The sequence below is a fragment of the Platalea leucorodia genome, assembly GCF_965183815.1.
Source record: "Platalea leucorodia genome assembly, chromosome: 2".
Taxonomy (NCBI): Eukaryota; Metazoa; Chordata; class Aves; order Pelecaniformes; family Threskiornithidae; genus Platalea; species Platalea leucorodia.
The window spans coordinates 29,707,143-29,725,411 of record NC_138824.1 but is presented as its reverse complement, the minus strand read 5'-3'; the positions used below and the strand labels follow the sequence as shown (position 1 = coordinate 29,725,411).

At 43.3% G+C, this 18,269-nt stretch overlaps 1 protein-coding gene across 1 annotated transcript in view; it reads left to right on the top strand.

Annotated features, from left to right (window-relative positions):
• Positions 1-18,159, top strand: part of FAM124A (family with sequence similarity 124 member A) — a gene marked incomplete at both ends in the record, with an annotated part of 41,840 nt that extends 23,681 nt beyond the window's left edge. Inside the window, 2 exons of the mRNA XM_082333816.1 lie at positions 4,536-5,275; positions 17,356-18,159. Of these exons, the coding sequence (XP_082189942.1) occupies positions 4,536-5,275; positions 17,356-18,159 (1,544 nt within the window). The remainder of the gene's footprint in view (positions 1-4,535; positions 5,276-17,355) is intronic.
• Between the last annotated feature and the right edge of the window lie 110 nt (positions 18,160-18,269).

Genomic DNA, 18,269 nt, shown 5'->3' with positions numbered 1-18,269 from the left:
AATGAAATATTGAGGGCCAGCTAAAAAAAATATTTACGTCAAGTATTTATAGGTTGAATACTTCCTCCGAGTTTTCTGGATAGAAGATTGAAAATATAGGTGGCTAGAAAATTGAAAATATCTGCCACAGTTTGGAAATGCACTTTCCCATGAACAAACTGGGGCCAGGATCCAGTCTGCCTAAAATCTCTCTTTGCCATCGACTCCATCCTAGCTCACATACTTACCAGGTCTGCCTAACGCTGTACGTAACTCTTCATTAAATATCTCCTGGTGAGTCTGAGAGGTCATTAAGTCCATATCTTGATTCACTAACACAGGGTTAGCAGAGACATTTCAGGGAGACAGATACTTATCTCCTTCCTAAGCTCTGCTATGGGCTGATTTTAGGCAGTCAGTGGATTTCCAGCCAAGTCCACTGGAAGAGCCTGGAAAATCAGATGTCATCAAGACTGCTGAAGGTGGTGACTTCTGAAATAAAAAAGTTGGTTGGAGTACTGCCCCGAGAAGGGACAGGTCTGCGTGCAGGGCAGCTCCAGGGGGAATGCAGCCTGGGCCTCTCACAGTGTAAAAGAGGGACCAGACTGCCAGGTCATGGCCAGATAACCCAATGACCGTGCTGGAGCCAGGTGTGCAGGAGTCCTGGGGCCAAAAAGCAGATGCAAGAGGGAGACTTCTGCAACCTAGGGTTATTCAGGTGGCATGGGAGAAAACTCTGCTCATTTCTTCTACGAACATTTTGCCTCTTGTGTGGTTTAATGTAAAATACATACTCCAGGGAGAAGGAGTTGTAGCTCCAGTTCGCCATACCTCCAGATGAGCCTAGCTGCTTCCCAGCTGCTACGGTTGCTGACTTGAAGTTACACCCGCTTGTGCCTGCTTTGGGCCAGGAGCCCTGCCTTCCAGGCCAGCTGCAGCAAGGATGGTGTTACCCCATACCCCAGTCTTTATAGCACCTCTCAGGGGTGGTGGCTGCCCCCCCACCCTCCATCCCAAGGAAGCAGAGCACTTAACCCATTGCTTCCCGCTTCACCCATGGGTGTTTTTGCCACTAGGTTGCCACTGTTGTCATGGCCATCCTGCTAGGCACCGCTGGGCAGCTCTGGATGCCAAGAGGGTTGTCCTCTGCAGGCACCACTGTTGCCTACAGAGTGAGGGGCAAGGAAAGGAATTAGGAAGGCAAGATCATCCTCCGCAGGTTTTTCAGAGGCAGCAGCCGCTCTCCATGCACTCAGCAGGGGACATAGGCAACTGGGCTAGACAGACAGGTACCTGTCCTGTCTGTCCCCAAAACAAGGCAGCTTGAATTTCAGTGAAGTCATGCCGAAATGAGGCAGCTGGCACAGGGAGACTGACAGCACCCACTGCTTTCTGTCAGATTGTCTTTCTGATGAAAAAATCCTGGTTTCTGGGCAGGGGAAGGAGGGGAGGAAGAACCACAGGGCAAGACTGCCATTCTGCTTTGCAGGACTTTCTTTTTTCTCCACTCAACAGTACTGCATCAGCAGCAAAATAAAAATAATATGTCGAGAAGGACCCATCCAAAGCTCAATCATAATATATCAGGCCACCTTCAGCTTCCAGCTTTAGGACATCAAGTGTGACAGCCCCGCAGCATTTGGGCTGACTGTTTGCTTTAACATCTCATGGGTGGTTAAAGCTACCTAACAGGAGTAAAAAATTTAGAATTGTAAAATACTCTTTCAGTCCTCGTAGTAATTACCTCTTAGCAATGTTAGTGCTTTGCCAACTCAAAGAGAACTAATCCCCTTCTGTCATAGGAAAGAAAAAAATGTAATAGCTGAGAGAGCTGTGGAGCTTATTTTCAAATAGATGCCTCAGCATTTTGATATTTTCTGTGGGATTAACTAGTAACACAGGAAGGCTAATACATATGCAGAGCTTTCATTTGCTTCTGTGAAAATTTGCCGGGGGCAAATTGAACTGTGTCATGAGAAATGGTGTCATTTTCCCCCCTTCCTTGTCAGTTGAAGCAAAAAGCCTTGATAGTAACACAGGAACTGTTTGCAACTTATCGTCAGTTCAGGGGAAGTTTCTCTTAGCTCCTTGCCTCATATTTCTGCTTTTCTTATGTTTCTCTTTTTCTTACCAAAACAGAAAGGGCTGCCATTTTATAAGCACAGAAGCCCCATAATGAAAGGTGTAAAACTGTTGCAGTAAAAGCATCTTTGCTAACATAAAATAGATACTGCAGCTCTTTCTGTACTGATTTGTTACACTTTTCCCCCTTCAGCATAGTTGCTTCTAGCTCAAAAAAAGATTATTTGCTCTGCTGTACGTATAACCCTAGCTCCTAACGATGGCTTTGTGCCGTGCTTTGGTGGTCTTCTGAGGCTGGCTCTGCGAGCATCTGGTGCCGATGGGCACAGGCAGCGACGGCTGCAGAATACTAATGCTGGGGCTGGCTCCCACAAGGCTCCACTTTTGAAAAATGCTTTAGCCATTCAGTGTTCATGCACCATGCTGAGCAACAGGAGGGCAGAAAAGCCATGCTCAGGGATTTTTTTTTTTCAATGCAGAGCAAGAAGCTGACAGGAACGATGGCTCTTTGCTTCACACTGTTGTGTCCAGGCTTCTTTCAGAGCAGCGGTCATTTATATGCATAAATATCAAGCCTGTCACTTGTTGCAGGCTTTGATAGCATTTGTGTAACAAAGGAAACAGAGGGAGAAAAGAGCTGAACATCTTCTATTCTAGTCTTAGAAAATGAATGACTGCGTAGCTATGGCGATTACTTTCTCTCTGGTTTTGTTAGATCACTGTCCTCCGAAATTTGTTTTCCTTCCTGTCCTGCTGTCCCATCTAAAGGACCATGAGAGGACCTCTCCCCACGCCCCCTTTGTCTTTCCCCCACACTGCGACTATCCACAGGAGATATCTCAAAGAGTTGCCTACCAGTAACAATTGCCACAGCAAAGCCTCTTGCCATATACTGACACAGATTTTTTTTTTTTGCTTCCATTTTTTTCTTCCATTAGCCATCTGACAAAGTCACTCCACATCACCCATTTCATGCAGCGATACGAGAACTCCACTGTAATTGTATTTTTGATTATTTACTTGATTTTTCTGTATCTCCCCTAGGCAAAATGCATGCTTGCTATTTGCTCTGCATACCATATCTTTCTGCAGCTTCTAAATTGAGGCTGATGGTATGTTTACCAGTCATCTCTGGAAAGCTATGCAGTTGCATCTAGCTTTTCTCTGGGTCTTGTGGCTATTCTGTATTGAAAGACAACTAAAATACACTACTTGTATAATACTGCTTTTCCATTAAAGCAATTGCTGAAGTATCACAGGAATGTTATTCTGATGCCAGGAGGGAGGAGGGAGAGGTTCGTACTGATTGCCAATAGGAGGGGAAACAGCCTGTGAGACAATCCCCCTATTAAATGTGATCTGAACAATGAAAAGCTTGGGAAGCCTTTCTAAGGCTTCTCACATTTAGGCTTTGTGCCCAGGCTCGGGGTCTCAGACATGGAGGTGGTTTCAGAACACCGCATAGGGGGAACCATTTCAGCAAAAATATCCAGATTACCTGGATAATTTATTAAACTGTCTTGGATCTTCATTCACATGCATCTTTATTGGCATCCAACTCCAGCAGAACAGAAGTGACGATTTCTCCCCTGCCCTCCAACCAGCCATTGCTCTGCTTCTGAGCTATCAAAGAGGTTTCAGGGACAACAACAGATAGAGCCCCTGTGAACATTCCCAAGGCTACCTAGAGGTTTCTTTTTTCCCCTGAGTAAGTGTAATTTTTTGTGCTTCCCGCTTTTACCAGTCTTCCCTAATCTTATAAAAACCTTGAAGCAGTAGTATTATAGTCTTGATGGTCTGAAGATATAAACAGTGCAGGATTTGTAGGGACAAGTAATATCTTTTCCTGAAGAAGGACTTGTGTGCCTGAAGGCTTGTCTGGTTTTTTTCCCAACTGTATCGGTTGGTCTAATAAAAGATATTACCTCTCCCTACAAACTTTGCCTTACTTATTAAAACAGTTGCCTCTAGGACACAGAACACTCTTAACTGGGTGGAAAACTCCAACGTCAAGGTGATAGAGTGGAGTTCAGTGGTGTGATTTCTATGCTCTGAGCCAATTGGCACAAATTAAAACAAGGTGGGATGAACAGTGTCCACACTGATCATTCTGCACATCATTAGTGTCCCTTTCACCCCCACTCTATGTCAGTATTTTTGTCTTTCCTACCTCTCAGCTGTATGGGGTAGCTCCTTTCTAACACAGAAATGCACATTGGGTAACATCCTTTGGATGCTACCTCAGTAGAAACAGCAACTCTTATGGTATGCTTGATGAAACTTCTCTGTCTTCTGATTATTTTCTTGGTTGCTGTATCTATGTACATTATTTTTAGTTTACTGCAGGTGAGCTTGAGAGAGATGGAAAAAAAAGCCCAGTGTGACTGAGTAGACTGTTTCTCGTTTAAGGATCACCTAAATGTTGACAACTTGGTTACAAATCTTAAAGGATATTTTTCTTTTTATACTCTCAGGTGAACTTTCTGTGGAAGGCATACAAGACCCATTCCTTGTTAGTGTACATATTATCACAGACCCAGGTGAATCCAAGACTCTTCAGCACGCCATCGATAAGCTTCTAGCCTGGATCCATCCAGACCTCCAACTGTTTCGAGTCTCAGAAAGACGAGTGCCCAAGAAGCGCAGGAAGCCAGGGAAGGCTGGTGTTTCTCAGCCAGCCCTTGCCATCATTCTGTTTCTGCAGGAGGAATATGGAGAAGAACCTATCTTGCAGCTCCACGAAACCTTTCAGCGGCCACCTTGGCATTACCACCACACAGAGCGAGTGCATGGGAAGTTCCTCCCTTACATGCCGTGCAGCCAGGACTTTTACACTTTGGCTCCAGAGACTCCTCTGTGGGCCATTCGCCCCGTGCACTACGGGAAAGAAATTATCCGCTTCACTATATACTGCAGGAGTGAAAACTTCGTTGACATTTTGAAATTGTATGAGTTAATACTGAAAAGACCAGTATGTCAGAAAAAAGCAGACTTCTGTGTTTTTCCTGTCTATTCAAACATGGAAATAGACATTCAGTTTTCTTTAAAAAAACTTCCAAAGGGCCAGGTGCCAATGCCGACAGAGTCAGCAGTGCTGGAGTTCAGAGTAAAAGATGTGGGGCAGCTTGTGCCTCTCTTGCCCAACCCTTGCAGCCCCATCAGTGAAGGCAGGTGGCAGACCGAAGACCATGATGGAAATAGGATCCTTTTGCAGGTAAGTTCAGTACACAGGGAAACAGAAGCACATTTATTGGTTTTGTGCAGGAAAGCTTAACCTGCAATGGTAGCCAGAAAAGGAGGCTTTTTTTTTTCTTGCTCTATCCTGGGGGAAAGAGCCAGGACAGTACCGCTAAAGAAAGAACTTGAAACCCCTTGCTGTGTGTGTAACTAATCAAGAAAGCAGTGGATGATACTATCCAGATATCAGTCAACCTCAGTTTATGCAAAGAGTGATGTGAGATGAGGTAGCTGTTTAAAAGAATGAGGAGAGAAGGAATTACGAGCCCAAGTGGAGAAATGATGGCTGATGGGTGTAGTTTTATAAGAAATATGGGCACAGAACTGACAGGGGTTTATAAAATAGCTCTCTGTTATGAGATTTTTGTGGAAGACAAGCAGAATTCCTGATGGTACTCATTAGTTTCTAGCATCACAGTGTGACAAACTGCATCTCTCTTTTGCACAGTGATTATCAGGATGGGGAGAGAGGTGGTGAAGGAAAAGAAATGCACCCTGAAGAGCAGCCTGAGAGAGACATTCCCACAGACTGTCTTTTTGAACTAATCACAAGTGCTCGTAACCAAGTCCTGAAAGAGAGTTTATTTGTTAGGACATCTGTAGGCACCATATCTGGGCAGCGTATCAGCATGCTCTGCTTCACTACACCACATCCGAGGGAGATAAAGGGGATAACAAGCAGCGAGCTTTTAATAGCTGCCTGCCCTGCAGAGGGGGTATCTGTGGCAATCCAGAGCCAGGTTAATGTGAATTCCTGCACTGCAGAGGTATTTATTGCTGCTTAGCATTCAAGTCAAGGAGCACAGACCCTCACCTTTGGAATACTGTTGTTCAGATTTCAAACAAGGGTATTTTTTTAGAGTGAATTGCATTCATGAAACTTGTCAAATTGTCCGACCTTGTTTCTGTGGAAGAGGCGTTACGGGTGCCATCCTTTCACTGTACGGACCTCCCAGCGTGCAGAGAGGTGTGTACACCCCCCCTGCAGCACAGTGCCTCTGGGTTTGTAGCTCCTGGGACTCAAAATCCAGGTACATGGGGCATCTGTGCTCTTGTGAGTCACATCCAGGTGGTGGTGAAACCTTTCAATGCGGCTTTGCAGATGCCGCCCACAGAGATACCCCATGCCAGAGCTGAACAGCACGCATGTAGGGCTCAGAAGGCAATTCAGCTTCCCTGCCCATCTGCCAAGACGGTCACGAATTTGTCAGGGTTACTGCTTGCACTGTAGGCATATCTGTGTTAGCCTGAGATAACTTGTAAACTCAGGCTTAAAAGAGCCATCATGAAACTTTTGCACAGCAACCACACTCACCTATGTCCTCTTTTCCCTGTTGTTTTTCAGGAGGTTTCTGCTATGTGATATAACTTTGATTTATGAGATCTTGCACTGGTTTCAAGTAAATTGAAGGGAAGGGTAAAAAAAAAACCAATCAGGCTTCTAAAGAAGGTTTTCAATTTCAAAACAGCAAATTTTTCAGAAATAACAGGTGCCAGGCAGTACAGAGGTAAAGCAAGACTTGCCGAACAGCAGGCTGGGGTAAACCCTGCAAAGAAAATCAGAATAAGATTCTAGCCGTATGCACCAAAAGAGAAGAGTGAAAGCCTGCTAAGTGCGGCCTCCAAGTACAGTTAATTTTCATTTCTGTTTTCAGTGAGGATGATGATGCTGAACAGGAGGGCAAAATGGCAAATGGGAATGAAGTTACAGAAATGGAAACTATCACATTGGAAGTGTAGTGAAACAAAAGAAATTTAATATATGTGAAATGGGGAGAAAACAGAGACTTTGGATCTAACTTACGCAATTGTAGTCATGAAGACTAGGTCCTAGTATACAGATTTTAAACAAGTCTGTACAATCAGAAGTGGAGCTCTATAACTAAACCAAAGGGAAAATGTCCTGTTTGTACTCAGATGACTACAAGCCACCAGTGCAACACAGCCATGAAAAGAAAAGTGCAGTCTCTGGTGTGTACCAGAGTTATTATCCCCTAAGGAGTGTGGGAAGTGCTGGCGCCATTGCCCAAGGTCCCATGGGCCTCACCTGTCTTCAGCCCTGGGCTCCAGAAAGGTGACTTCAGAGAGGTGCGGGTACGGGGAAGGGGTCTCACCCCATGCAGAGGAATGGAGAGACTGTCTTACAAATGGAAACTGGAAAAGTAGGGTCATCTGAGCCTAGCCACAGTAAGTCTGAAGGGAGCTCTGACTGTGCTCGGAAAATATACCAGAAGGTAAGCGGCAGGAATGGGAAAAGGCTGTTTCACTAAATGACTCTTCTGGCACAGGAACAAAAAAGTGTCAATAAATAGATTAAAGCTGGCAGTCGTACATATTGATGGCAAACTATATAACAGCCACCCAGCAGGTGCAAACAGGTTAATACCCTAATTCAAGACAGGATGGTCAGTTAAGGACAAGGGATTATATGATGGAGCATGGGCTATAGGAAACACTGGATTTGGTGATCCATGGACTCCTTATATTCTTTTAACTCATTCTGAGTCCAAAACAATTGTAGTATCTAACTTTTAAAGTAACAGGACTACCTTTTGACTTCTCACACAGTGCTGCTATTAACAATATTATCAATGCCACAGCACTGGTAATAACTTTCACTTCTTCCCAGTTCTATGAACCCAAACAATGACCTCCTAGTATTTTTCAGCCTGCACATCAGTTGGTACTTAGTAATCATCAGAATATTTTTATTTACTTCATATGGATACTGCACCTTTTTACAGATTAAAATTACCAATTATACCCAAAATGGTAGATTATCATCCCTGTTAAATTACAGGCAGTGTTTAATGTTTGAAGTTTGAATGTACCTCTATGATTAGACTAACAAGATGTGACCTCTTTGTTTTTCTTGGTGTGCTTACAGGGACTTGGATTCTTGCCAGCCAGATTGATCCATGTTCTTAACCCATTTTGCAAATGCAATTATCAAGGGGCTTAGATAGAGTCAGTGCAAGAGAAAATAAAGTTATTCATGGGCAGGATAAGTCTGTCTAATACCACAGAAACTATTCCTTCATTTGCAAAGAAGCCCTTCAAAATTATTTTGTCACAGTAGCTTTTCCACGTTGGCAAGTTAGCTCCAAGGGTGCAGCTATATACCAGCTGAGGCAAAGGGTAAGCTTCAGTTGGCTTTAGCAGCAGCAAGGCTTAAGAGCATGTTTGCATCCTGTGGGAAGACACCCACACTGCTTCACCAGTGCTAAGCCCAGAAGCAGGAGCTCCGAGGAGCTCTTGTCAGAGCAGTGGGAAGAATATGTAAATAATGTAGCTAAGAATATACTATATACCGAATATACTGCCAGTTTTATAGGTCTTGTCCAAGTTCCTGGCTGCCTCTGGGCATAATCTGCACAGACAGCTGAAGTGCTAATGAACTGGCACTCCTGGCAGTGCAATGTGGGAAGCAGGAAAGGTTAATAACTGATGGGACTGGCTTGGCCATGCATGTTTGGGAAGCAGGGATAGTGAGCAGAGAGAAGAAAGTGCACAGATAGCTTCTTTAAATTATGAGAATGTCTTTGGATAGGATAGGAAAGGTAAAATAACATTTTGGCAGAATTTCCTAGCTACTCTGCATGAGGGGGGACATGCAGACATGCTTGGGAGGAAGGTGGGGAACAGAAAATTAATATCTCACCTAGGTGGTGACTCAGCACTTAAGCATAAGACCTGCTGCCATTTTACATGCCAAAGGGTACCTGAGCCACGCAGAAGAGATGTCCTGGCAATTAGACTCAGGACCTACAGGAGGGCTGTGCCCTCCTGGAATGACAGACAGGCACCCTAGGAGATACCAGAATGGACCAAATGCCTATGTTCAGGCACCTGATTCACCCTGTAATAACCAATTTCTTGCTGAAATCCCCCCCCCCCCCCATCACCATCTTAAGCACCAAGACAACATTGCCTGAAAGCCAAGACAAATAAAAATCCCAGGAAATGTGTGGTTTGTTACCAGTCTATGCTAATCCTGCCTGAAACAAGGTAGTCAGATCTGGCATTGTAAGGCTTTTATGCCAGTTATTGTGCTAACGAACCTATACTGTTTATGGGGTGGCTGTTTTCTGCCTAGTGTTGCTTTATAGAGCATCCTTGAAATAACAGTGCAAATGTTAACTCATCGCAGCTTTTAGTTAGAGGGATTTTTTTAGCTGATTTGCTGAGTTAATCAGCCAATGTTCTTCTTACCTATACCAGGCAACTGTAATCTTGAGTTCAGAAGTGGTATAATCATATTTAGGAAACATAGTTTATTACCTGAAGCTTTGGTTCTGAGAAAAGATTGCTTGTGGACCCAACCATTAAGAATACTATTCTGCTGCCTAAGAACAGCACCTGCTGCTGTGCTACCTGCAAGCTGAGCTGTCTGCCACCTTGGAGATTTCTCCATCGCTTGGTGTATAAAATGAGTACTCTAGATCTATGGTCAGGCAGTAGTCATCCCCTAATGGTTTCATGAGGTCAGCTGCAGTCATTTATGTACAAGATTAGTATGTTACTGTTGAGTACATCCTTGGAGTTGCCAGAAGTCAATATGGGGGTGCAGATGGCTGCCAGCTGCATGCTTAAAGGCATTCTGTGCTAGGCATTTGCAGTGCAAAATGCCTGAAGATGGGAAGCAGCATGAAGGTTACATGCCTACACAGACATCGGCAAATACATTATACAGAAAAAAGAATCAAAAGCTTATAGCTGAAAACCTCTTTGTTTATTCAGTGTATTATATACAGGTGTCTGTGAGACTCATGAACTCATCTCTTCATCCCCTTTTATCTGGGGCCATGAGGAGAACGAAAGTGCCTTTATTTCCTGCAGCTTATTTAAAACATGTACATATCTGCATGAAAAGTATGCTTGTAGTCAAACCCCACACTCAAGACAGCTGAACGCAGAAATCAGGGAGAGAGGTTTTTCCATGATGCACAGCTAACCCAATGTGTTTTAGGGAGCAGAAACAGTGCCTTCTTACCGAGTGCTGGAGACTGACCGTAGCTGAAGCAAGGAACTGGAACAAGAGGACTCGGACAGTACCCTGTCTTAGATATATGGGCAGCAAGGGTGGGTATTACTGAGCTTCTGAGGTCAAAATAATTACGAGATCTGAGATTAGGACAAGCTTTTCCGCTTTCCTCCCAGCCCCAACTGAGACTAAAAGAAACATTTTACTCTCCTCTGCAGCACAAGGAATGGTTTGCTTCTCAAGCTTATCTTAGCCAAGGAGAGGCAAATCTTGGAGGCTCAGGGTTCACTTTTGTTTCTGTTGAGAGGTTTAGAACACAAATCAGTGTGGTCACGGTTGCATTTACTTCAGCTGACCCACCAAACCTTTCCAGACCTCACCTGGCTCCGCATTTCCTCTCTCCAACATGAAGCAGCGTTCCTTCTTCTTCCCTTACTTTCCAGTTTGGGTGCCTTGATGGTCATCCAGCATTCATATGATCTTAATAAAACATGTAAATAGTCTAGGAGCATTAGTCAATCTGCTGCCATTTTAGGGGTCTTGGGCTTTGTGGCACCTCTGTCTTATGCCCCAGCCTGAAGCAGACAGCAATTTAGTCTCCTGAAAACTGAAATGCATTCATCTGCCTAAAGTGTCAGCAAGCTCAGTAAAGAAATGGCTTAATGATTTGTAAAATGATGAACACAAGGTCAGACTGGATGATGTAATGTACCCCTGTAGTCTTAAATGCAGTTAAATCATCTCATCCTTGTTACTCAAAGCATTACCAACTACAAACTCTGGGAAATAAAGGAAAGAAAGCGCAGTCCCACTACTGCAGTCTTGAGTCACTAGTGTTAAGTACAAGTAGAAGAGAGAAAGATAAGTAAGTAGACTGGGAAGCAGAGAAGGTAAAAAGGAAAAACAAAAACAGGCAAAGAGAGGGCACTTTTGCAGAGAACAGTTTGGTCTGCAAGAAGGAAAATGGAGATGAGAAAAGAGCTTCAAGCTTGCTTGAATTAATAGTGCAGATAGAGCAGCTCTGAACACAAAGAGGAAGAAAGGCAAGAAAGGCATCAAGGACAAGCAAGGATGTATAAAGGGCACCTTTACAAAAATTACTTTTGGTTTCTCTTGAAACTGGTGAAAAGGACAGACTTTTGGAGTAAAAATTGACTCAGTCAAGGGAGGTGCCTTAAACTGATTTAATTAATCTATATGTCTAATACTAGCCTCCTGTTTCTAAAAATCTTCTACTCTATTTTTCCTCTCCTTTTAGTGCCATAGGTGTTTGGTTCTTCTTAGTGCTAATGATTGGTTTTGGGGGTGACACAGCAAATCAGTCACTAACTCAAATAGGAGGAGATTTTTTAGTTGTTTTTCTTCATCCTAAGGTACTTTCTCTGTCTTTTCCGTTAGTGCTGTGAAGTTTCACGGCATAGTAAGATCTCTGACGACTCTATACACCCGGCAAAAACTCCTGAGAGTGAATATATTTAACGTTACAAGACACCCACCTGTTCTATTTTTGTCAACACAGTGCATGCCACTTTTCAAATATTTTCAATTCAATTTTAAATCAAATGTGTGCATTTTTCCTTTTGATATGCTGCCCTTTTGAATACATTTTGCCTTTCAAGAAAGACTTACTATGGTGATACTGAGAACTAACCTCTGCCACTTTTTCTTGTGTTGTTTTTTTTTCCTGGATCAATCCCACTGGTTTTAATACAATTAAACAAAGACTGTCGTACTCCTGTTGAGCAAGGCAGGTAAAATCTGGGCTCAGGATGGTGATGTCATTGCCGTGCTGGCTGTTTGGCTGGGTTCTGACCTCAGCAAGGCCTTGCTGGCAGTGCTTAATACAGATAATGCATAATGAGATCATGATCTGCTTTCTTAAAAAGCAGATAGCTTAAAATAGACTGCAGGAGCACTCATGGATTTTTTGTGTCAGGTATAGGCAGTCCAAGTGAAGTCGAAAGTGCATTTCTGCGAGGTTTGCCCCAAGTCGTTTATGGCGTTCCCGGATATTCGTCATGAAATTCTTCTGCAGCCCATTGTAATACACAAAGACCCTAAATCCCTCCAGGCTTCACAAAGATTTGTGCAGAGATTATAAATGAGCAGCAGATAGCGCCAGATGAAAAAATCTGTTCTGTTAGAGAGCTAATCTCATTCAGTTCAGTCAATGGCTGGTTTGTTGTGTGTCTTTATGGCAAGGTCTGACAGATCTCTCTCCCTGTATTTGGAATTTCAGTCAAAATCAACGTGTCGGTTTGGATAGAGCCTTTGTCCTCTCAGATGGCTGACCCTCTCTCCAGCACCTCGGCCACACTTGTGCCTGACGCAGGCAGCATGGCTGTACCAGGCAGGGCTCTGCCGGGCTGCAGCCAGGTAACAGGCAATGCAGAAAGCAAGCTTTGAGAAGGCCGAAGAAAAGGACTTAAAAAAGAAAAGAATTCAGAAAAATTAAAGCAGATGCAACGGCTTCCAAAACCAAGGGAAGAACTGGGGAGGAGGGAGAAGGCTGTTCTGCTGAAAAGAGTAGCTGCATGTGCATGACGCTGTCTTCAAGGCACAAAAATAGGTCTTGCTGTTTACAGCATCCCATGGCTGAAAGGGCAGTGGAATATCAGCATCTCGTGCTTGCTTGTTGTGGTTTCTCCCGAGAGCAGTCACATGTGGAAATCCAGTTTGAACTTTGTGGGACTGTCAGGCACTGCAAGGGTAAAACAAAGAGGAGCGACCACGTGAACGCACAGGCTGCACGCAGTGCTCCCTATGCCGTGCCAGGGTGGTACGAGGGAGCACAGTCAATGGCCTTGGCACAGGACTAGGAGCTAGTTTCGCCTGAATTTTAATCCTTGCTAAATCATTGAATCCTCTCTGTGATCTCTGATAAGCTACAGAATGTAGATATAGAAAAGTCTTATTAGTCCACATAATCCAGCTCTCTACAATATAGGATTAGCCTGTAGTCTTTGTTCACTACTATTTCATGAGATGGAGCTTCGGACACTCCACCTGTAGTACAGTTGTGCAGTCCGGTATTCTCACAGTCAGGAAGGTTTTCAGTTATGTTGCTTTAGGATGAAAGTATTAAAAAAATCTCGCTCTATTATTTCCCCTTTCTGCTTGTATCATGAAGACCAGCACTGGAAAACAGGCCTTCTAAATCATAACACATCTAAACAAAAAAGGATCGAGGTAAACAATTCTTCCTATAAACAGAGCTGTTCAGAAATAAGCTGCATTAGTGATGTCTCTTGGCCTGCCCTGCAGGCAGCCGTCCTAAGGGCAGGCTGTACTTGTCCCCTTCTGCTCGCTGATCCACCATTACCTCCTGCCAGGCCAACTGGGCTTGACCAGGAGCTGTGACCCAGTAGCAGGTATAACAGCAAATACCTTGTATAAAATGAAATGCTCTTATCTGTCCACAGGAATGTTAAAAGAGCTAGGAAAAAAGTTAAAAATAACAAAACCTTAAAACTAATACCTTACCTAAAGTAGATTTTTGTTGTTAGTGTAAGTACGTTGCAGTTAGGGCAGGTACTTAAAGCTGTTCAGCTGCACGGGGCAGGTTGCCCCTTCCAAGTGCTCCCACTTAGTGCATTTCCCCTTTCCTTCGAGTCTCTCTTTTTTATCTGCATTTTGATTAGAAAGCTCCTACATGAGAGTCCCCAGGGTTTCTAGCAGGGGTGTTTCATCTCACCTCATCCATTTATCCTGGCGTTGCCCTCCACTCCACACTCTCATAGGCGATGCCTCGAGTAAGCATCCTTTTGAGTACTGGTAATTTGGTTGCACCTGTAGTCATTGTATTGCATATCTACAATCCAAAACTGACACAAGCTATTTTAAACTAGAGGGTTTGTAAATATTAGAAAGAGCTCAAAACAGCTATTTTTGTGTCTATGCTTTATTCCCCAAATGCTTAAGACTTTACCTGTATTAATAAATTAAACCTGCCCAGGAGCATTCCCTGATACGGAGTGGCCCGCGTGTGTGCTTGCAGGCCAGGCAGGATACAGCAGGTACCTACAATTACACAACTGAATCAGACCCAGTATCTCTCACCGGTGGTGACCTGAGACCAAATTAAATTACTTTTTCTTTGGAACACGTCAAAAGTTCTGTCAACACATAAGAATAACAAATTATTACCATCATCTAAATGCATGAGACTTTTACTAGTGTGCAAAATATGTCCTCTGTATACCAAAGCAAAATGAACACCTGGGAGTTACCTCTGCAGGATTTGGTTCGGCTCCAGATTGTAGACACCCAAAACTGGTGTCTAACTGCTGGTATTTTTGTGTGAGCTACAGTCTGTGTTCTCACTGTAGTCGATGGATATGCACTCAGTACAGCCCAAGGACCTAGAGAGCAATTCAGATAACCAGATACAGGAATTTCCTTTAGGGAAAACTGAATTGCTCTCCAGGCTCCATTGGCTATACTAACTAAACAACTAAATCCTACCTGTGATGTCTGTGGGTTCTGCTTTGTATATATAGACAGATGGTATGGTCTGTGCAAGGTAAAGGCAAGGCTTTCGTACTGCCCACAGAACTCTACCCCGTGCAAGCGTCAGATCTGTCCCCAAAAGCCTTACGTTTTCAGGTACAGTTTTGTCCAAGTTGTTACCAGTGCTTGTGGTCCCAAGGGCCTCCTTACCCTTTCACAGACAAGAAGACTGCACTTGCTTGGATCCTTGGTTTCTTTGGATGCTTGATCTGCCAGATTATCAACTAAGTCTATGAAAACACAAGAATATAGCATAAAAAGTAGCCATGGGCAGGCAATCCGCCATCTTCTCTCTGTGAGGTAGGAGAAGTGTTCTGGAAGCGCTTCTGTTGATTCAGCAAGCATGGAGGTTGAGTCCATGTACTGTATCTGATATCAGAGCTACTGAACAGAAAAAAAATAGTACCTTTGGTTAATGCAAACACAATACAATGCGAGTGTTTTCTTGAAAAAACTCATCAAAAGAGTGCGGTGGTTTGGTTGTGTACTTTCAGCATGTCATATTGTTATTGCTGGGTTATCCAGAAATGTCTTCAGTTAAGAAACAGCTGGTATTTTCTTCATGGACACAAGCCTTTTATCTTGCTGAGTAATTTTTTAAACAAATTAAATCACCTATTGCATAAATAAAATAATGTTGCACATAGAGGTCTAAAGTGATTTCTGGATAATGTTTCATTGACGATTTGACTTATTTGACTCTTTTGTACTCAAATTTTTGTCAGTTGATGAAACTGCTACACTACTGTGGTTAATTTATCCATTAAATCATTTAATTCTTTATGACATTAAGGAATACAGCTTATTATATTACACAGAAATAGATTATGAATTAACATACCTCATTACATATACATTGGTGTATATATAGATACTCATCTGCAATGCCTAAGTGAACTCCTATGGTTTGGCTGTCCTATAAATCACCTCTAGCTGGACGATCACGAATGAGCAAAACATTTTTTGCAGATGTGAAAATCCTTTTTTGCCTATAAAATCACTGCAATAAAAAACAGAAGATGGTTATGACAGATCTGGGTCACTAAGGCAACGTGATGTGCCCTAGCAAGATGTTAGAAGCAGCAATGTATGGCATTCTTTTAGAGACAGCGGATACAAAGGACCTCCTTGGTTGCCAGGTCTCATCCCTTTCTGTCATGTCATATAATCTCTTTAGTAAAATGATCAAGCTCCATCTTTATCCATTACTCACCCCAGAAGACTCTTCTGCTGTGATTAGAAACCTTTTATTAGTTTGTGGTTCAGGCTTTTTAATTGATAGTTCATCCTTTTTTTTTCGTGTGGCTGCATCTTTTTTGGTTTGAATTTATTCTTTTTCACATAGGCATGATTTGAGTCATGTGCAGCATCCTGGATGAGGCCATGGCAGTGTTGTACACAGTGCATTAATACTTTTTTAACTCACTTGAGACTGCCCAGAATCATGTTTGTCACAGCCTTGTCACTTTAATACCACATAGTGACCAAGATACCTAGTATTTCTCCTCTGTTATTTCCAACTGACAAGTCCCATAGCTGAGATCAATGTTTATATTCAAGTGTATGGTCTTGCACTTTCTCCCACTGTCCCTTTTGGGACAGAAATCTAGCATTTTGTATTATGTGAGAAATTCCAGTAAGAAGAATTAAAATTAAACTTTTAAAAATTCAAACTTCTAAAACCCTTACTGAGATAAGCGGGGTGATGAAAAACCTTATGATTGCTCAGACACTAGGGACTCAGTTCAGTCACCCATCCATCAGTGTCTAATCCCATAGGAAGGCCACTTGGCCTCCAGCAGCCTCTTGAGAAGGACATGGGCTCCTCATTGCTATCCTTGTGCAAATGCTCAAGTATCTGGCAGGTAGACAACTGAATCCTGCCCTAGGGATGAGATTCAGGTCCAGATTCAGATCACAACCATCAGGTTAGGTCTTCAGTCTAGGTGTCTACAAGCAATTAGGTGTCCAAAGCTGCCCTTAAAGTCATTAGGAGCAAGTTGCGTTCTAGGGCGCACCGTTCAACTAGCCAGATGTGAAAAAGAAAATGTGAAAGAGTTGAAAGAAGTAGTAAATTCCCATTGAGACAACAAAGAATGACGTTGCTTGCTAAAGGCTTTTTGATGTTTCAGAGGAAAAAATAAAAACATTTGCACCCCAATAAGGAAGAAATGAGAAATAATAATGATGGTAACATACATGTCCCATTTCTTCATTTTTGTTCTTTAGCTGTCCACTAAGGCAGTAATGTTGGAAGACAGAATATGAATGAATCTGAACAAGTCAATAGTAAGTGAGAATTTCAAGCTAGCGTAATTCAGCCCACAAGGCAGGGTTCCTCTACCATTTATTCTTGTTGTCTTCAAGGCTTCTTATGTAAATATTTGGGATTTTGGCAGGGTGCTTTCTCTTTGTTATTGAAGTGAAACATTTGCTGCAAGCATACTGAATGAAGTCTGCTTCGTAATTATTTGCAGTAACAACTCAGCAACGGAGACTTAACGGTTGTAAGACTGCCAATTCTGTATTAATGTGATCTTCTTTTCTCCCTCTCCCGGCTGCAGCAAGCACGCAGTTGGTGTAGGAAGTCTGCAAAGCAGAACAAGCAATCATATCCATCTGTGTCAACAGATTCCCGCTTCACCACTCTGCCAGGCTTTCTTCCTCAGAGCCACCAAGCTGTCCCTGAACAACCAAAAGAAATGGGTCAAAACAAGGTACATCACACAAACGGCCTTGGTCACCATCTTGGTTTCTCCCAGGAGGACTTGAGACACAGTGATCAAGGAGACTTCACACGCAGATCCAGCAGTGCCTCCAGCATTTCATGGTCATTTCAACGAAGCAAGTCTCTGTTCTGCTTGCCCACAGTGAGCTCCTCCTCAGCCTCAGAGACTTTTCGTTTCAGTGAACCATTTCAGTTTTTAAATACTGGGTCACCTGCAACCAGGTTAAAAACATGGAGATGCAGCCCCAGGCTTAACATTGATGACTTAGAGGGTGCCCAGGAGACTGATGTAGACACAGGGATGAAGCTGTCCTTCTCAGACCTGTCTGTGGTCTCTGCATACTCTGCCCTTAATGGATTTTGCAATGACTTGGAAGCCTCTCTTCCCCCACAGAAGCAAACTGTCAGTAAGACTAAACAGGCAGCCACCAGTGGACGGCCTGTATCAGCCACGTGCAATACCTTTGAGTCAGTTGACAGTTCATTGCCTTCTCTCTCTGAATGGTCTTCCAGTTCATTCACATCAGCATCTGTCTCCAAGCAGCCCAAACAGTCCTCGAGAACAGCTCCTTGTTCTCTGGACGATCGTGGCAGTGTTTGCCCAGCTTCACCAGCTAACGAAGAAGAATTTTACATCTGAGGTTTCTGTCTCTTACGCCTTCCAGGGCAAACATGTTCTACTTGTGAATGACAGCAGTGGGCCCACCTTGAACTTGCAGAAGGTTCCTCGCTGAGGAGAAAGTGATGCAG